Source organism: Galeopterus variegatus, unplaced genomic scaffold (genome assembly GCF_000696425.1).
Source record: "Galeopterus variegatus unplaced genomic scaffold, G_variegatus-3.0.2 Scaffold1340, whole genome shotgun sequence".
Taxonomy (NCBI): Eukaryota; Metazoa; Chordata; class Mammalia; order Dermoptera; family Cynocephalidae; genus Galeopterus; species Galeopterus variegatus.
In genome coordinates, this window is record NW_007727451.1 from 219,598 (window position 1) to 241,200 (window position 21,603).

The 21,603-nt window shown below is 34.8% G+C and overlaps 1 protein-coding gene across 1 annotated transcript in view; it reads left to right on the forward strand.

Moving 5' to 3' along the window:
• The window catches only part of LEKR1 (leucine, glutamate and lysine rich 1), a 202,092-nt gene that overhangs the window by 159,515 nt on the left and 20,974 nt on the right, over positions 1-21,603 (forward strand). Inside the window, exon 8 of the mRNA XM_008576371.1 lies at positions 11,685-11,778. Within this exon, the coding sequence (XP_008574593.1) occupies positions 11,685-11,778 (94 nt within the window). The remainder of the gene's footprint in view (positions 1-11,684; positions 11,779-21,603) is intronic.

Consider the following 21,603-nt stretch of genomic DNA (forward strand, 5'->3'; position numbering starts at 1 on the left):
AAAATAGAATTAAAAGATAATACCAATCTTTCCATGAACTTCTTTGAAGTACCCTCATAGCTTTTAAAGAAATTGAATTTGTAGTTTAAAATCTTCCCACAAACAAAACTTCAAGCTCAGAGGTTTTACTGGTGAATTTCACCAAACGTTTAAGGAGAAAATTAATACTAATTATACTCAAACTCTTTCATAATATTGAATAAGAAATAATAGTTTCTGAATGAATTTATGAAGCCAGCATTACTCTGATACAAAAACATGATAAAGACATTACAGGAAAATTAATGGAGCAGCATCCCTCATGAGCACAGATGCAAAAATTCTAAACAAAATTTTCGCAAATTAAGTCCAGTATCATATAAAAAGGAAACAAATTATGAGTAAGTGGAGTTTATCACAGCTATATAGGATTGATTTAATATTCAAAAACCAATCAATGATATCCAGTAAATTAACAAATCAAAAAAGAAACGTATATGATTATGTCAATAGAAGCAAAAACGCATTTGATAAAATACAACATCTGTTCTTCCTTTTTTTAAAAAAAATCTGAGAAAGGTAGAAATAGTGTGGGACTTCCTCAAACTTATAAAGGCATCTACAAAACCCCACAGATAACATCATACCTAATACTAAAAGACTAAATGCTTTCTCCTAAGATCAGGACCAGGAAAAGGATATCCACTGTCAATGCTTTTATTAAACATTGTGCTGAAGGTTCTAGCCAATACAATCATGCAAGAAAAAGAAACAAAAGGCATTATATAGGAAGGGAAGAAATAAAACTGTCTTTATTCACAGATGTCATACTCTCTAACATAAAAAATCCTATGGATTTACAAAAAAGTTACTAGAACTAATAAGAGTTTAACCCGGTTGCAGGATACAAGATCAGCACCCAAAAGTCAACTTAATTTATATGTATTTGCAAAGAAAAATTGAAAATTGAAATTAGTAAGCAATATTTACAAAAACATTTCAAAAAATATGAAATACCTAGGAATGAATCTGGCAAAAGATGTGAAAGACTTGTACACTGAAAACTTTAACAAATTTGCTGAGAGAAATAAAAGAAGACCTAAGGAACAGAAGACTTACTATTGTTAAGATAACAGTTATTACCAAATTAATTTATAGATTCATTTTAATTTATAGATGCAATCCCAATCGAAATCTCAGCAAACTTTTTTTTTAACGAATTAACAAGCTAATTCTAAAATTTGTGTATAAATCCAAAGGATCTAGAATAGCCAAAACAACTTTGCAAAAAACTTGAAATAGTCAAAAGATCAAAGTTACTACCTGACTTCAAGACTTATTGTAAAGCTACAAATATTCAAGACAATGTGGTATTAAGATCAAGATAGACAAAAAGATCAATAGAACAGAATAGAGAATCCAGAAATAGACACACATATGGTCAATTGATTTTCTACATCAGTGCCAAAGAAATTCATTGGGGAAAGGATAGTTTTTTTGTAACCAATGGTGCTGAAACAATTGAATATCCATATGCAAAAAAGAGAGAGAGAGAGAGAGAGAGAGAGAGAGAGAGAAAAGAACTGTGACTCCTATCTTGAAATACATAGAAAAATTAACTCAAAATATATTATAGATCTACATATCAAGCCTACAACCATAAAGTTTTTAGAAGAAAATATAGGAGAAAATCTTTGTGAGCTTGGTCACAAAGATTTCTTAGATTCAACACCAAAAGCCCAATCCACAATGTGAAAGAAATCCGATAAATTGAACTTCATCAAAATTAAAAACTTGTTCTTCAAGGGCCGGCCCGGTGGCGCACTGGATGAGTGCGCCGCTTGGGAAGCGCGGTGGCGCTCCCGCCCGAGGGTTCGGATCCCGCGTACGGGCTGGTTCCCGCTCACTGACTGAGCGAGGCGCGGGAGCAGCATGGAGGGTTGCAATCCCGTTGCCGGTCCCCGGTCCGATATGGGGGCGGCACTGAGGGTTGCGATCCGTTGCCGGACATGGAAAAAGATAAAAGACAAAAAAAAAAAAAACTTGTTCTTCAAAAGAGACTGTTAAGAGAATGAAAAGACAAGCCATAGACAGGAATAATATACTTGTAAAGAATATATCAAAGGACTTGTTTCCAGAATATATAAAGAATTTTAGAAACTCAGTTATATGAGCATAAACAACCTAATAAAAAATGAGCAAAAGATTTGAACAGTCACTTTACGAAAGAAGATATACAGATGGCCAATAAGCACATAAAATGATGCTCAATATTATTAGTCATTAGAGAAATGTGAATTGAAATCACACTCTTTTAAAAAGACCCCCAATAGCCAAAGCAATCCTGAGCAAAAAATGTAAAGCTGGAGGCATTATATATTCAAAGTATATTACAAATCTGTAGTAACTATACACAATGGAATACTATCAGCCATAAAAAAGAATGAAATTCTACCATTTGCAGCAACGTAGTTGTACCTGGAGAAAATTATTCTAAGTGAAACAACCCAGGTACAGAAAGAGAAATACCGAAAAAACAGACATGTGGACCAATGGAACAGAATAGAAAACTCAGAAATCAACCCACATATTTACAGCCAACTGATCTTTGACTAAGGCACCAAGAACATATATTGGGGAAAAGACTGCCTCTTCAATAAATGGTGCTAGGAAAACTGGATATCCACTTGTAGAAGAATGAATACCTCTCACCGTATACCAAAATCAACTCAAAATAGATTAGAGACCTAAATATAAGGCCTGAAACTTTAAAACTCCTAGAAGAAAACAAAGGGAAAATGCTCCATGGTTTAGGACTGGACAATGACTTTATGAATAACACCCCAAAAGCACAGGCAACAGAAGAAAAAATAAACAAATGGGATTATATCAAACTAAAAAGCTTCTGCACAGGAAAGGAAACAATAGAGTGAAAAGACATCGGACAGAATATTTGCAAAATATGCATCTGACACGGGATTAATATCCAGAATATATAAAAAACTCAGACAACTTTACAGCAAAAAGACAAATAATCCAATTAAAAAATGAACAAAGGAGCTAAATAGACATTTCTCAAAGGGAGACATACAAATGGCCAACAGGTATATGAAAAAATGCTCAACATCACTAATCATCAGGGAAATGCAAATCAAAATCACTTTGAGATATCACCTCACCCCAACCAGACTGGCTATTATAAAAAGGACAGAGAGTAACAAGTGCTGACGAGGATGTGGAGAGAGAGGAACCCTCCTGCACTGTTGGTGGAATTGTAAATTAGTAGAGCCATTATGGAGAACAGTATGGAGGTTCCTTAAACAACTGCAGATAGAACTTCCATATGATCCAGCAATCACACTACTGGGGATCTATCCAGAGGATTGGAAATCATCACGTTGAAGGGATACTTGCACTCTCACGTTTATTGCAGCTCTATTTGCAATAGCTATGTGATGGAACCAACCTAAATGTCCATCGATGGATGACTGGATAAGGAAATTGTGATATATATACACAATGGAATACTATCAGCCATAAAAAAGAATGAAATTCTACCATTTGCAGCAACGTAGTTGTACCTGGAGAAAATTATTCTAAGTGAAACAACCCAGGTACAGAAAGAGAAATACCGCATGTTCTCACTCATTAGTGGGAGCTGAATCCATAAATAAACAAGTGAACGATAAAGAGAAACAGAGGGAAAGAAAGAAAGAAACAACAATCACAGTAACACATTAAACTTTTAGAGAACTAGAGGTGGAAAAGGAGAGGGGAGAGGGAGAGGGAGCGGGTCAGATGAGGAACTGGTCAACGGACACAAAGAATGATTGATTGCATATTGTAATGAAGAATAAGCTAACTACAGTGATCTAACCACCACATGTTGTACACAATTATTGAAAATCAACATTGTACACCACATGTATGAATAATAATAATAAAAAGTTCTCAAAAAAGAAAAGAAAACCCTATACTCTTTTAGAATGTCTAAAATTAAAAAGCTTAGAAGTACCATGAAAAAATAAACAAATGGGATTATATCAAACTAAAAAGCTTCTGCACAGGAAAGGAAACAATAGAGTGAAAAGACATCGGACAGAATATTTGCAAAATATGCATCTGACACGGGATTAATATCCAGAATATATAAAAAACTCAGACAACTTTACAGCAAAAAGACAAATAATCCAATTAAAAAATGAACAAAGGAGCTAAATAGACATTTCTCAAAGGGAGACATACAAATGGCCAACAGGTATATGAAAAAATGCTCAACATCACTAATCATCAGGGAAATGCAAATCAAAATCACTTTGAGATATCACCTCACCCCAACCAGACTGGCTATTATAAAAAGGACAGAGAGTAACAAGTGCTGACGAGGATGTGGAGAGAGAGGAACCCTCCTGCACTGTTGGTGGAATTGTAAATTAGTAGAGCCATTATGGAGAACAGTATGGAGGTTCCTTAAACAACTGCAGATAGAACTTCCATATGATCCAGCAATCACACTACTGGGGATCTATCCAGAGGATTGGAAATCATCACGTTGAAGGGATACTTGCACTCTCACGTTTATTGCAGCTCTATTTGCAATAGCTATGTGATGGAACCAACCTAAATGTCCATCGATGGATGACTGGATAAGGAAATTGTGATATATATACACAATGGAATACTATCAGCCATAAAAAAGAATGAAATTCTACCATTTGCAGCAACGTAGTTGTACCTGGAGAAAATTATTCTAAGTGAAACAACCCAGGTACAGAAAGAGAAATACCGCATGTTCTCACTCATTAGTGGGAGCTGAATCCATAAATAAACAAGTGAACGATAAAGAGAAACAGAGGGAAAGAAAGAAAGAAACAACAATCACAGTAACACATTAAACTTTTAGAGAACTAGAGGTGGAAAAGGAGAGGGGAGAGGGAGAGGGAGCGGGTCAGATGAGGAACTGGTCAACGGACACAAAGAATGATTGATTGCATATTGTAATGAAGAATAAGCTAACTACAGTGATCTAACCACCACATGTTGTACACAATTATTGAAAATCAACATTGTACACCACATGTATGAATAATAATAATAAAAAGTTCTCAAAAAAGAAAAGAAAACCCTATACTCTTTTAGAATGTCTAAAATTAAAAAGCTTAGAAGTACCAAATGTTGGCTAGAATATGGAGGAACTGGAACTCTCATACCCTACTGGTGGGAATGTAAAATGGTACAACTTCTTTGGAAAACAGTTTGGAAGTTTCTTTAAAAGTTAAGGATATACCTACCTTGTTACCCAGCCATTTCACTTATGTATTTATCCAAGAGAAACAAAAGCATAGGTCCATACAAAAACTTGTAAACAGATATTGATAGCAGCTTTATTTGTAACTTCCAAAATCTGTGCAACAATCTAAATGTTCAATAGGTAAGTGGATAAACAAATTGTGGTGTATCCATACAATGAACTACTACTCAGCAATAAAAATGAATGAACTGCTGATACATGATACAACATGGATGAATCCAAAAATAATTATGCTGAGTAAAATATGCCAGACCAAAGAAAAATAGTAATAATATATTGTATGATTTCATATTTATTAAATATATTCTGAAAAAGCAAAATAACCTATAGTGACAGAAAGCAAGCTATTGATTGTATGAGGTGGGGCAGGAGAGGGGCAGGAGTAAGACACTAAAAAGGGGCACCAACATCTTCTTTGGACCTGAAAGAAGTTGAGAAAGCTACTTGTTTCCCAACAGGGCAAAATCTCTAATGCCCTCTTCTGATGTGGCCAAGCTGAATAATGAATAAGAAACATATCTCAGAGAGGAAAGCCAGGAACTATGGTGAAAACTGGACTGAGAAATTACTCCCAGGAGAAAGAATCAGTCTAAGCAAGGAATGTTTCCCACCTCCAGGGTAGGCTTCCAGTGGCATTTCAGAGTTGTGATGGACTCCACTGATGCCACGTGACTTACAGTGCACATCCCAGTGAGAGGACTACACTATCCACTCCTGATTGTTACCAACTTGCCATTTGATTTGTTTTTCCCACTGAAATGTGAAAGAGTGATGTACACCAATTCTAAACAGAAGCTTTAAGAGATTCTATGTTTTGGCAGTTTTTCTTTTCTGTCTGCCACAAAAACAGCATTCCCAGGTAAGAGTTGTTCCTTGGTCTACATACTGGAACAAAACATGTGGTGCAGAGCAGCAGATGACACAACCTGAGCAAAAAATAAACTGGTATTGTAAGCCACTGAGATTACAGACGTGCTAAGTTTGAGGTGTTTCTAAAATAAAGTAGAACAGTCAGGTGGAAAGTTGGATATATGAATCAGATACTCTGAGAACAGGTCTGAACTAGAGATAAAATTTGGGAGCAGTCAGCATCTAGATTGTACTGGAGGAAGATGAGTCTGCAAAGGAGACAGAACCGGCCAGATATTTGGAGGAAAGCCACAACGAAATTTTTTATGTAACCCCACTTTTGCTGTCCTCATTCTTTGTTCTTTCCGCTTCCCTTCCTTTTCTCTAGTCTAGAGACTGTTCATAGAGGGTATTAAACCCCACCACTCAGCAGAGACCTACTATTCATCTGCCCATTTGTTCACCTTGGTCTTTACCTTGAATTCTCTTTTCTTCACATACACATTCTACTCTGTGCTCAGGCTGTATCAGTTTTTATAAATATTGAGTAGATACATAAAAGGTTTATATAGGTATAAAGTATAAATAAGTACAATACAAATGAACATCTGTGTATCAACCAGTTTAGGATAAAGGACCTTACCCTTAGCTTTGAAGTCTCTTAGTTTGAAATTTGTTGAAACTTTCTAGCCCAGTGTGTGGTCCATTTTATATGAGCAGAAAACAATTATGCATTTTGCCTCTAACTATGTACAAGGTTCTATGCACAAAAATACGTATATATATATTGATTTAAATCAATCAATAGTATTATCTGCATTAAATCTATCTTATTATATGAATAAATCTTCTATATCTTTATCAGTCTTTACTGAATTATTTCTCTGCTTGACCCTGGGTTGCTTCATTACAAAACTATAGAGGACTATCCACAGAACAGTCTGGAGTTGTGCAGTGTATACTTCCATGGCCACACTCATATGTAGTGGTCCTGGACTGACTTATCTAAACTGAGGGAGCTGTATTGAATTCTACCACTATGGTGTGGATTTGACCATTTCTCCCAACTCATATCAAGTTTTACTTTATATATTTTGAGGCTATTTTAATAGATGCATATAAGTTTAGAAAATTTATAGTAAATTAAAGTAATTATCATCAGCCTCAAATAATGACTTTGGTCTTAAAGTCTATTTTGCTTGATATTAATATAGTTACACACTTTCTTTTCTTTAATATATTATTGTTATATCTTTCACAAACTTTTCAATCTTCCCATGTCCTTATGTTTTAGGAATGTCTCTTATAAAGAGCATATAGCTAGAATTTGTCTGTTTATTTGTTGTTTGTATCAAGTTTATTTCTCTCTTTTAATTCATAAATTTAGTTTGTTTACTGTTATTGTGATTATTACTGTAAGCTCTCTATTTCTCCCTCTTTTTCTGCACTATTTTCTCCTTTTGGGACTTTTTGGGTGAAGAATTGTTGGAGTTTTATTTTCTTAGTGCATATTTCCACTAATAGTATATTTTATTTCTATTCTTTTCTATTTTCTATTCTTTTAGTGGTTACTCTTGAAATTTTACTATGCATACTTAATGAAGTCTAGAATTAATATCTTAAACTCCTCTTGAATAACACAAGGACCAAAGAATACCTGAGTCCTGATATTTGCCCTCCTGACATACATTCTACATTTTTGTTAGCCCCATTAATTACACATGATCAAATTTATTATTTTATACAGACAATATTTGCTTATACTTACCTACATGCAGTTCTGGCTACATAATTTTCAGAGCCCAGTGCAAAGTAAAAATGTGGGGCCCTTGTTCCTTTATGAAAGGAAGCTTTTCCCTTTCTTTCACAGTCTCCCTCTCAACCTGTCATGGTGGTTTTCTGTTTGCTATTTAATGTTGTGCTTCCTCATGCATGGGGATATCACAGGGTGAACACAGACTCTCACAGGCACTGACCCTCCCCGTGCCCACATGATGCAAAGGATGGAAGTAGTTTCTGGGCCACAGCAGGGGAGCAGATGTTTGAGAACCATCCAGGGAAGGAAGGGAGATGGAAAGAGGTAAGATCGTGTCAGATCTCAGGCTCCAAGCCCACAGCACATGCTTTATTATTCCATCAGGTTTCACTGACAAAACACAAATTCAAAGATAAAATTGTTAAGAATTTCATGATGGTGATCACAGAACATTAATCCTGAAGCACACAGTCCTCATCTGAGCCTGGGGCCATATTCAGTTGTCCTGGTCACACAACCAAGGAGTCCTCCTAGTCTTTGTTTGCCAATTTCTTTCTTCTTTTTTCTTTTCTTTTTTTTTTTTTTTTTTAGCCATCCTCTTTCATGTCTGACCTTCCTTCTGAGATTATATTTCTTCTTGCAAAGCATCTTTTAGAAGCTCCTTTACTTAAGGCCCTTGAGTTGGTGGTATTTATTTATTTATTTTAATATTTGGGGGGTTTTATTTATCTGAATATGTCTTTATTTCAGCCTTATTCTGAAAGATAGTTTTGATGAGTACCCAACTTTAGATTGATGGTTATTTTCTCATAGTACTCGGAACATATTGTTTTGCTATGTTTTGTCTTCCATGGTTTCTGGTGAGAACAAGTTCTCAGTATATTTGGGTTCCTTTCAAGATAATCTGTTTTTTCTTTCCACCTTCTTTTAACATATTCCCTTTAACTTTGGTGTTCTTCATTTTCACTATGAGGTGCCCGATGTGAGATTTATTCGTATTTATCGTGCTTGGATTCCATAGGGCTTTCTGGATTTATGGATTGTTTTCCGTCATTCTGGACTATTCCACTCAGATATGCTTCCTCCCCCTTTCTCTCTCCTTTGCTTCTGAAATAATGAATAGATATATATTTAATTTTTTCATACTTCCCTTGGGAGCAGTCAGCATCTCAACTTCTCTTTTTTATTTTCCTTATTTTTTACTCCCAGTACCATACTCTGAATAATTTCTTTGAATCTCCTTTCAGCTTATTACTTTATTTTTCAGGTGTGAATAATCTGCTATAGGACTATCCATTGAGTTTTTAATTTCAATTATTGTATTTTTCATTTCTACAAGTTTAATTTGATTCTTTTTCAAATTTTATTAACCATTTAAATTAATCTTCTATTTCTTCTAACATGTTAAATATCCTTATTTTATATTCTGTGTCTGAAAATTTAATATCTTTGGAATTTGTGAGTTTGATTATGCTGTCACTTTATCTGTTCATTCTTCCTCTTACTGGCTTTTTAACAATGTTTTTGTGATTTTTTTTTATTATAAACTCATATGTCTTAAAACTTTATCTATGGGAATTCTTTGAGTCCTAGGTTGAAGATAGGTTTCTCCAAAAAATACACTGTTGGTGTTTTACCTACCAGGCATCTGGAGGTAAGACTAACCTAGCACCACTTTAAAATAAATTCTCAGTGTGAGGATTTTTGGACCACTCAGGTATCATGAATTCAGAATACAAACCTGTATTAGGGTCAGTTTGTATCTACAAATTTTTACGGGAGATTAGTGTTTTCCCCTCTACCTAACACAAAATTCAAAGCAGGTAATTTTCTTTTTTCCCTTGAGAGGAGATGTTATTTGTATTTTACATATGTGTAGTGTGAATTTCACATATATACTGCATATGTAGTTCTTTAAGGCCCAGCTTTATGCAGGTGAGTCTCCTGACTCCTGTGCCTTTCATGGCTATGAAATTTGAAGTTCAAATTAATTGGATTTAGAAAGTACCTTCAAGGTGAGAGTGAGCATCAGTGCTCTACTTATTGCTGGAGTTCTTTCTTTCACTTCATTTTTTTTAACTTTTTGTTTGGAATAATTTAGATTTACAAAAAATTTAAAAAGACAGTACAGAAAGTTCATTTCCCTTTGGCCCACCTTTCATAATCATGGTATGTATGTCAAAACTAAAAAATTAACATTGATATAATACTATTAACTGACCTACAGACTTTATTCCAATTTTACTCATTTTCTACTGATAACCTTTTTTTGATCTTTCACGTGAGTTTCGTTCTCCGCATCTTCCTTACTTTTTGTTCAGCTCACTGACGAAACTCAAGATATTTTTCTTGATATTTTAATTAGAATTTTATTTATTTTCAGTAAGAAAGTTGCTAAGGTCTCTTGTCTGACATACTTATGGAAAGGGAAGTCTGAGAGTTTTGTTCTTATCAATTTTCTTCACATGATATCCATATCTGGATTACCAAGTCAAATGTGTCTTCTTATGTTTGTGTCATTAAAATTTTCTAGCCTAGGCTTGTAGGCATTATTTTTATTATGATAAAAATGTTTAATAATATTTTAAGAGTGAGGCTAGAATAAAGACTAAAAGATTAAAACTCTATAATAATACTCTAGGTGGAAAATAAAGGGAAGAAACTTAATGAGGCTTTTGGTAGTGGGAAAGGAAAGAAGGAAATATTTCGAGGCACACTGAGGAAACAATATATAAAACATACTGTTGAGTGGATGTGATGAAACAGGGAGAAGGAATAATCAAAGATGACTTAAGGATTTTGAGCCAAAGGTTTTCATCATTCAAAGTTTTCAGAAGCCAGTAGGAGAGGAAAGATTATAGGAGATGACGGTGAATGTTGTATTTAAATCTTTTTTTCTGTGTGGAATATTTGGTGTTGATGGATCATTAGTGGAGAAACACAACAGGCAGGCATAAGTGAAAGTCACAAATTTGAGAAAAGGTTGGTCTGAGCTAAAAGGAAGAGAGTAATGATAGAAAACAAAGGGATTAGAAGAAGGAATAAGCAATAAAGAAAAATTTCCTACTTAGAAAATAAGAGTCATGGTGGTTATGCAAGAGACAAGGAGCCCTGATCAACAAGCATGGTTTTGCCACTACTAGAAATATTCGAAGTTTCAGGGCCCCTGTGAAATTTTCTCATGAATCTCCCAAACACTTCCACCTAGAAGATCACAAGCTAAGCATAGATCCATTTATGTGGATTAAAATGTTAAGGTGTTCTTTATGTTTTCTTTTCTAATTTCTAATATGTTTTGTACCATACTACATCCCTGGCACTACTGTCTACTTAATTTGGTTTGTTCCTATCAGTATTTGAGATAAGCAAAAGAAAAATAAATTTAGCAGGAACTGCTAACATGTATTGACTTTATGGGATATCCCAATGTATTTTCTTTTCTTTTAAGAAACAAAGTATTGTCTGGTGTTAAAATTTAGTCATAAACTTTGTGAACCAAAATTTATAGAATTTTATTATATTTGTGATTATGCATATGTTGTTACTATTTCATGCAAAAATAACTTATTCCTTATTCGCCAAAAATTAAGCCTGAGAAAATACTTGCCTTGTATGCAGTATTTATCAATTTCAGTTAACAGTTCAAATGGTAAGTAGTAGTTGCATACATATAGCTAAAGAGAATAAGCAAACTAAGTTGTGAAATAATATTCTCTGAGCCATGAACTGCAGCTTAGGAAGAGTGTCAGGGGTGAGTCTTGACTTATTTGTTGGGTTTATGGTTTTCAGGGGACTGATGCTGATTTCACATCAGAAAAGCATCGAGCAGCTACAGGAAACTCTTAAACAGAAGTTGCTGAGTGATGATAACTGGAGGGAGAAGGTAACAGTAGAGTGGCTTCCATCAGCATGTGTTTTATTTGCTTTTTAAAAATTCTGTCCATCTACCAGAAGACTATTCCAGATAGATTTCTTTGCTTCTATGCACACTTGATTACTTATGGAATTTCCTAGACAGAACATTCTCATGATGTGTGTCTTTTTCAAAATATTAAGCAACATAATGACAAATAAAAAAGGAAGAACAGATTTTGGGATCTTGTAAAATTAACATAGCCTTTGGTTTTCATGCAAAAGCATAATTTTTAGTTTCATATATTTACTTTCTCATCAAGTATCAGAATCTGCATTTGATCACATTCCTGAAAGTAAGAAAATATGAATTTTTACAACTTCTCTGCTCTCCCATAAGAAGATAATAAAAGAGAATGGAAAATGACTTAAAATTACTCAGTTATGAACTTTTGACATATTTACCCTGGCAAGGTAAAATGAATATATATTAAGCTCACTATTATTTACAAAGAAATGTTTGCTCTTAGTGTATGAACTTTTGTATGTTTTTCGGTGAATATGTATTACTGTCATAATTTTAAATAGTACGAGTAATGTTTTAAAAATTGTTAGTCCCTACCTTCTCAGGCCCTGCACAGCTCTAGGCACTGAGGCAACAGTCATCGCTTCCCTGCCATAAGCTTCCAATACTCCTTGATTGATCCCTAGGACCTGTCCTCCACCCGGAGCCAAAGCTTTCCTAACTCCATCTCTTCCCCATTTGGCCTTCTACCTCAGTTTTCTTATTGTGTATTAAATTTTCCTCTATAACTAGAGCTGACCACTGAAGTTCAGTTTGTTTTACTGAAGTCCTGACAACCTGTTTGCTTATTACCAGATTCTTCTCATTGAGAACTGGACCCTATAACTAGTAACCTCAAACAACAAGCTGTGGCAACCTTCAAACTAACTACTCCACCAGGAATCCCCCACCCTGCTATTCCACAAATTGAAAACTTTTAGGTATTGTTGCTGGCTCAGGTCAATTCTAAATTTGTCACTTCTGTTTCCAATCTTCAAACAGTTAGCCATACTCAGCCAGTACTAGCCTTCTATAAATCAGTACCCCTTCCCTTGTCCCTCAGGGTGCAAAGTCAGGCTGAAATAAAAATTGTTACTATAACAACAGTTCCATACGTGCAAAAATAAAAGTTGGAAATATGGACTAAAGGTGCTATAAGTGTCTCATTCTTATTTTGTTTTTTATCACAGGCCTTTTCTTTTCCTTCTTTTCTAAGGCCTACATATCTTTAATTCTTACTAATTGTTATTAGCCTCAGTGTACTCAATTGGCTGGTCTGCTTTTATTCACATCCTCTCCCCTCCTTTCTTACCAATCGTGTTTAAAAGTTTGAAAAGATGATCAACCTAACTACTCTTCCAAAATATACAAATTAAAATAGTGAGAGATTATTTTTTACCCATCCAATTGATACAATAGTTTTGGCACTGGGTGAAAGTCTAGTGAGGTAGTCTTATAAAAGAGTGCCTTACTCTTTAAGGGACAGAAAATTAGAGCAACCTTTTGGAGAGCAGTTTGTCCTTATGTATCAGGAGATATCATAAACATCCCATCTTCTGACTCAGAAATTTCACTGATGGCATTAACATGAATAGAGATTCAGAGACTGTTTCCTTTTCTCAAGTGCCTGAGCTCCTTCTCTTAGACTGATGGAGTGAACTTTCCTGACTTTGCTTGCGTAGAAGTTCCCCATCTCCACATCACACCCCACTGGGGGTTTTCAGATACACATCACTGGAGAAGAGATCTCTGTGCTTATGACCCACTCTAATACTCCTGGTCACTGTACCCTGTCCCTGAGGTACTAACACAGAGAGTAGTACAAATTAGTCTTAGCATCTCACCATATGAAAGCATTTATGTTCTTGATTTATGCTGTTAAGTTAATTTGATGGTAAAAATAATCCTTTCTAATATTCTCTAAGTTCTCACTAAGACCATGATATTTTTCTAATAAATTAATTATATCACAGATGTGTTATGGCATGTATAATTTTCTATAGTATAAGTGGATATTTCATTTTGTTGAGAGGACATGACTTCTTGTTAATAAATGTTATCATTTAGCTGGCAATAAATTGAGATCAGACCAGTAAAGCCAAGGAATGGTAATTATGTCTTGGCTGAGTTAGCTATTGAAACTATGAATAAAAAGTTCCCTAAAATTCCTCTTATGAGAAAGAAAAATCGCTAATATGACATTGTCATCCCTTTCTTGGGTCACTGTGCCTTTGCGTAGGAATGAAATGTTCCCGTTACAAATATATATTACAAATATTAAAATAAACTTCATAACTTAAGTGCTTTTAACATTCAAAAAAAGTAAATAGCAATTTGTGCCTGTGCTTAATTATTTTAAGCTATGTAAAAAGCACATAATTGGATCAATAGTTGCTATGCAACAAGGATGGGACATTTTAAAATAACTTATTTACTAATTGTCATGGATTTTTGTTTATTTCAGGTTTTGCTTTGATGTGAAAAAAGCAAATTAATATGCATGCTAAACCTTTAAAATTGGTTCCAAATGCAGAGTGTTGTTACTATTCAGTTAAAATTTTGTAATTAAAAATTCTCCTATAGCCTGGCTGCTTACCTAATCAACTCACATCATTTACTGACAATCACTTCTTAATGTAATTAACAAATTTCAATCAAATATTTTCTTAGATTATCCACAAGATATCATATTTAGAAACATTTTAGAATTATACTATCAACCTCATTTTAAATAAAACGCATAGAGCTTTTAAAAAACAGTAGTTAAAACAAACAAACAAAACCCTACTTTCTGACTGTAGCAACTGGACCGATAGTGAAAATGCAGAGGAGAAAGTTTTCTTTAAGAAATAGTCAATTCTGATTTTGAAAAGAGGCAAAAAAAAGAAAAAAAATCTCAAATTATTTTTCAAAATGGAAGCAACAAATAGCCTAATAATTCCCACTGTGTTTTAATATACAATTAATAAAATTAAAAATAATAATTTGTAAAATACAATATTTGACAGGAATGATTTATAAAATAACAATTTTCATTTACACATAATAAGTATATAGCTAAAAGGAAGATTGAGGGCACATTTTAATTTTTAAAATTATGTCATGCAATTTTAAATATTGAATTAATAAAATTCCCATATTTTAGACTTGGAATGGCCTGCAAAGATCACCTGATATAAACTATTAATCTAGCTGGTAAAAATAGTCCTCATTATTAGAGTCAGGTTTTGTGCTGAATGCTTTTCTAAATTTAATTGTAATCATTGTGACATTTTCATTCTCATTTTGCACATAAAAAAAGTAAGACTCAAAGAAGGTAAGTAATTTGCCAGGGTTATACAGCCAGGGAATGAGCTGAGAATTAACCTCCATGTATCTAAATTCAAAGTCCAAACTTCTAATTTGGTCAAGATGGAGTGACAGGGACCATATTTACCCTTCGACTGAAACAAATAAAATACTGAAGAAAAGATAGAAATAGTTTGAAGATAATCTAATATGGGATTTATAACATATAGAAGTAAAATATATGTCAACAATAGCACAATGTCTGGGAAGGGAAAAATGAAAGTATACTATTGTGAGATTCTTACATAATACATGTAGTGATATATCCCTGAAAGGTAGACTTATTAAAGATGTATTTTATAAACCCTAAAGCAACCACAAAAATAGAAAGAGTTATAGCTAATAAACCAGTAAAGGAGCTCAAATTAAATTAACTAAATAATCCAAAAGAAAACAAAAAGAAAAAAATAGGAATAAAGATCATATGGGCCAAATAGAAAACACACAGCAAGATAGTAGATTTAAAACTAATTATATCAGTCACATTAAACACAAATGGCCTAAACCAGGGACAGTAAACCTTTTCTGTAAAGAACCAGTTAGTAAATCTTTTAAGTTTTGTGGGACATGTAGTCCCTGTCCCAACCATTCAGCTCTGTCATTATAGCATAAAAACAGTCATAGACGACATACAAATGAATGGGCATGGATGAAGTTAGTTTGTGGGCAATAGTCTGTTAAACCCCGGTCTAAATATCCCCATTAAAAAGGCAGAGATTTTCGGGGCCGGCCCGGTGGCGCTCCCGCCCGAGGGTTCGGATCCCACATACAGACCGGTTCCCGCTCACTGGCTGAGCGAGGCACGGGAGCAACCCCGAGGGTTGCAATCCCGTTGCCGGTCCCCGGTCCGGTACAGGGGCAACACTGAGGGTTGCGATCCGTTGCCGGACATGGAAAAAGACAAAAGACAAAAAAAAAAAAAGGCAGAGATTTTCACGTTAGATAAAAATGCAAGACCCTACTATATGTTGCCTATAAGAAATGCACTTTAATATAAAGACACAAATAGGTTAAAAGTAAAGGATGGAAAACAATATAACATGCTCACACAAAACAAAAGAAAGCTAGAATGGCTATGTTACTATCAGACAAAGTATATTCAAAGTAAAGAAATCAAAATATTTAGAATATTGCCAGGGATAAAGAGGGTCAATTCATAATGATAAAGGGGTTCATCCACTAGGAGGCCATGATAATCCTAAATAACAAAGCTTTAAAATACATGAAGCAAAAACTGATAGAGCTGCAAGGGGAAATAGACAAATCTACAGCTAAATCCTGAGATGACAATATCCCTCTCTCAATAATTGATAGAAAAATAGCCAGAAAATCAGTAAGGATAAATACTATGGAAAGTAGTATAATAATATATTTTTAAGAGATATATTGAATAATTTGATCTAATTAATATTTATAGAATTCTCCAGTTAGCAACAGAATACACATTCTTCTCAAATACACATGAAATATTTACCAAAATAGACCATAATTAGGGTTATAAATGTCTCAATAAATTTAAAAGGATTCAAGTCATTCGAAGTATTTTCTTTCACAATGGAATTAAATTAGAAGTCATTAATAGAAAGTTATCTGGAAAATCTCTAAATATTTTGAAACTAAATAAAGACCAAGTTGTCTATGGCCATATACCACCCTGAACACATCCAATCTTGTATGACCTTGGAAACTAAAACAAGGTTGAGCCTGGTTAGTACTTGCATGGGGATTGCCTGGGAATATCAGGAGCTGTAGGCTTTGAATAATAAATAAATAATACAAACACACATACCAAGTCTTTGCCCTTACTACTATACTGTGTAGACATGTGAGGAGTCAGATTACATGGGAAAACTAATGACATTGAGCTCTACTCTACCAGAAACATCCGAGTGTTCATACCTCTCCACCTTATAATAGCTCTATGATTTTGATGAAGTTATTTAACTTCTCTAAGCCTATTTCTTATCTAGGCAATGGAAATAATAGTTATATTGCCATATGTTCTTCTCAGCGTTGTTGTAAGAATTAAATTAGTTAATACATGAAAAGTGTTCTGAACTATACTGCCTGAACTTGTATTCACTCAGTGAACATTCTGTCCTTCCATCCTAAGTGCACGAAGTTCCTGGCAGAACTTGACCTGCAGCCTATATAGTCTGATTCCTCAGCATTGGTTTTTTTACTGCAAATTTTATGTATTAAATAATTGTCTACTTTTTGGTATATTCAGAAGTTAATTCAAAAATAATCTAAAATGATAGTTTTCAATCAGAATTTGTTTTTAATTGAAATAATACAGTTGAATAATACAGAGAAATAGTACAGTAAGTTATTTTTCAGAGATATATTTTTAAAAATTATATATGCATATCATATAAACAAATGATCTGATTACTACCTTGGCAACTGAAATTCCCATTGGCTTTAAAGGTATCATCAAGTAATAAGTGATTTATCCTGATTTGAGCATCACATATTGCACACAGGTATTGATATTCATTGCTGTACCCCACAGATATGTACAATCAATTATGTTTCAATTAAAAAGAAAAGTAATAAATGATTATGCTATAACATGGTGATTGGCTCCATGGGCAGTTAGAAAATAACAGAATCAACCACACAGATCTCACCTGGAAAATAACTAGTGAAAAGACAATATTTTGCACATCAGTATTAGATACAGATTTCATAAAATACTAATTATGCATTTCAACAACAAATACAAAAGGAATTAAAGAAGAGCAATGCTCAGAATGCTCTGGAGTCATCAGAAGGCCTTCACCAAGGAAATGGAGTTTGAGCTAGAGGAGAATATAGATTTTTATTTTTTATATATATTTATAATTAAAACCTGGAATGTCTACATAGATAATAATTAATTTTACTTTGTGTAACTTGAGCTCATATAATATTCATGCTTCTTCTTTTAGAAATCAGAATTTCCCCACAGTTATCAAAATTACTTAGTTATTATATAAAGTTGTTCATACTTTATATGTGCATCATCACTAAATCCATTTTGCATAAACATACGTCCTACCATCTATTTTAAACTAAGATCGCCTATCAACATGTAAAGAACATAAACATGACAATTTGTCATTAATTCATTTTCTCAACGGCAAATAATATGAGTATAATCCTTATGAAAATCATGTTTGTGGGCTCATCATTTTGTTCAAACTAATCAGATCATGAAGGAACTGGTAGTCTCATCTCTCTGTGCTACAATGTCAATGCATTCAGATGGCTCCTAGCATTCCATTGTGGCTTCCCTAAATGTTTGAAAATCTCATCTGATATTCATCACTTGTCTTCTCTTTCTCAATTTGGGCAAATTAAAAACCAAAGCGGTAATAGTCAATTGCTCTTTTCCCTTCGTCTACAGTGCTTTTTCTTTCCCACTCTCCATATATTTCTTCCTTTTTCTCTCTCTCTCTTTACATACAGCAGTTCAAGGAATAGTTCAGGGGCAAGAAAATCTCCTTGCTTCCTGACTCAGGTAGAATAGAACATTCTGCTCATTCAGTCGGGCAGGCTTCACCTTTTCTTTCCTGAATGCTTCCTTTACTCCATGACTTTCAAGGGGCCTTGCTTATTTTCTAAATGACCTCTTCTTCTTAATAAATTTAAAGAACTTCTTTTTTAAAAGGTTCTTTTAAAGTCCTTCTGTCGCCTAATTTACAGTTTGTCCTGTCCCACCTAGTTTGTGTGTATTCTTCTCTTCATTTGAGCAATCAGTCCATATTTTGAAAGATGTCTTTTTGTCCTAAAATAATCATTGGGTTCTACCAATGACCACACAAGAGATTTTTTTATGCATTCGATATTTTGGTACCTCAGCACACATTTTCTTGAACTTCTCAAAAAAAAAGAAAAGCTTGATTTGGTTTTCTAAATAGCCGGGCATCTTGTGAACTACTAAACTCTTAAAAGTTAGACCTTCCAACATTTTTGCATGTTTCGCATCTGATTTCCTTCTTGTATGTGTTCTTGACTTATCTATCCCAGTGTGGCTGAAGCACAGTGATCAAATGCGGAAAGTAGTGAAAGTCAGGCAGGAGAAGTCCAGGCTGCCGTACATAGTGTTTAGGTTGCACCTGCCAAGAGGGCAAAGGGAGCTGGAATCCAGACTGTGCTCTGCTCACTAAGTCCTGTGCCCGGCATGAGACTGTTTTTATGTAAGGAAGGGGTGCTTTGTCAGTTCACACAAAAGTGTCGTATGGTCTGGTGATGTCTCAGTAAAAGATCATGTACAGGAGTTTTGTTTTTATACTTATGCACTGAGAAACCACTAAGAGAGAATAAAAATAATATAATTTATATTTTGTAAAGAACACTGTGCTGTGTGTAGCAAGGATTGGAGAGAGAAAGGAGTGGAAGGAGGTGAGGGTGGCGAGGACTACAGTGGTAGAAGTAGACATGTAGAGAAATGATGGATTCAAGGCATCTTTTGCAGGTAAAATGAACAGGATTTGGTGCTGAATTGGGTGTGGAGGGTGAGGGAGAGAGAGGTGTAAAAGGTAAATCTCCAGTTACTGACTTGAATAATTATGTGGATGGTGGTGCTGTGTCCTGAGGTGGGGAGGGCTGGGTGAGAAACAGGCTTTGAGAGAGGGTGTCATATCAAGGTTTCTGGGCCATACAGTTTATTAGGGACCCCTGTGAGTTGTCTAAATGGCTACCAGGAGGCACATGGATATAAGTACCTGAAATTCAGAACAGCGTCTGTTTTTTTTTCTAAGTGCCCCTGAGGCTTTCCTTGTCTTTAGCAGTCTGAGATAAGCCCATGTGAATAATTCTGTAATGTTTCTTTTACCCAGACAATCCAGAAATTTATTTTGAGAGAGCCAAAATAACTCCTTGCATTGAGTATAAACATAATTATTTTGCCTCGGGGCAAATGCTGAGTCCTATATCCAGTCCAGTAAATCCAATTGACTCCATACTGGACTAGTCTTCTGTCTACATTTTAGTTCATTTAAAGGGCTTCCCATAGGGCTGGCCTGTGGCTCACTTGGGAGAGTGTGGTGCTGACACCACCAAGTCAAGGGTTAAGATCCCTTTACCAGTCATCTTTCAAAGAAAATAAAAGGGCTTTCCATAAACTTTCTTAGCAAACTTTCTGTCTCCTTGTACCATGGTTTCAATATTCCCTTGAGAAATTCAGGTTGACCTCTTTTCTTCTCTCAGTGGCCTGAATGACACAGTCACAGTCAGTCAGATCTGACTGCTTTTCTCCCAATTTACCTGGCATTTACCCCCTATAATCATGGCACAATGTAAATCTGGAGCCAGCTTGTCACTGGGATTCCTTCTTGTATCTCACTAGATGAACTCCCAAGCATGAATGACTCCAGTACTCATAGATTTGTTCACTCTCTTGCTCCATTAGGCAGAGCCAAAACCAGTGGTTAAAAACCACATGGAGAGAGATGTTGGCTCAATTAAAGGAAAAACTGCTTAATGCTTAGCACTGTCTGAAAACGGAAACGCCTGCTGGGAAAGGAGTGAGTTGTGGTTTCTGGATGTGTGAGGCTCACAGCACACACAGCAGACAGTAGTTTGGTGTAGATTCTGTAGTAGAGACTGAAGGGTTGGAGCATAGAAGTAATCTCCACTGACTATTGAATTCCTGCTCGTGCTAGAGCTTTACACAGATGCTTTGCCTCATTTAATCTTTATAACAACCCCCAAGGGAACTAGCTATGACCCCATCAGAGGAGGTTATAGTCACAAACTTAAGATCACACAGCTAGCAAGTGGCAGAGCCAGGATTTAGAGCCAGGCTTTAAACTCAACTCCCTCTGAATCCAAAGTCCTTGTTTATTCTTTCCACAATTCATAGAAGCTTGAGAGATTGAACACGGGATTTTTAAGATTCCTTCCAACATTGTGATTCTATCTGAGCCAAAATATGGATACAGGCATTACCGACTATGTTTCCCTTTAATCATCCTTCCAGCCTCAACCACATTAAAATGACAATCCGTGACTCTAAAACCTTCCATGACCTCCATCAAGAAAGGGCCATTTGAAAAAAACATTTGTACTTTGTATCCCCTCAGTTTTCAGCAGAACTGTGTCTAAGGGCTGCCAAATCTAGTTTGTTTTGTTTTGTTTTCCCTTATGGGTTGCTGGCAAAGACTGGGTTTACAGTATAAATGTACAGATGATTAAGCTTTTAGTACTTCTCAAAACTTTCACAATATATAGTCCTAACTTTTCTACTAATTTTTCAAGTCTTAGAAGTTCTTAGAAGGGCTTGTAATATTTAACCTGAGGTCAATTTTTCTGGATCAAGTTCTAAGTCAGAGTTTTTTTTTAAATTTTGAAACTAAAGAAATAACTTAATTTAAAACTTAATAGTAGAATTTTTGCAAAATTGGAGCCTGAAAATAAGCTTAATGTGCTTTTTTAAATGTACAATGGTATATTTGT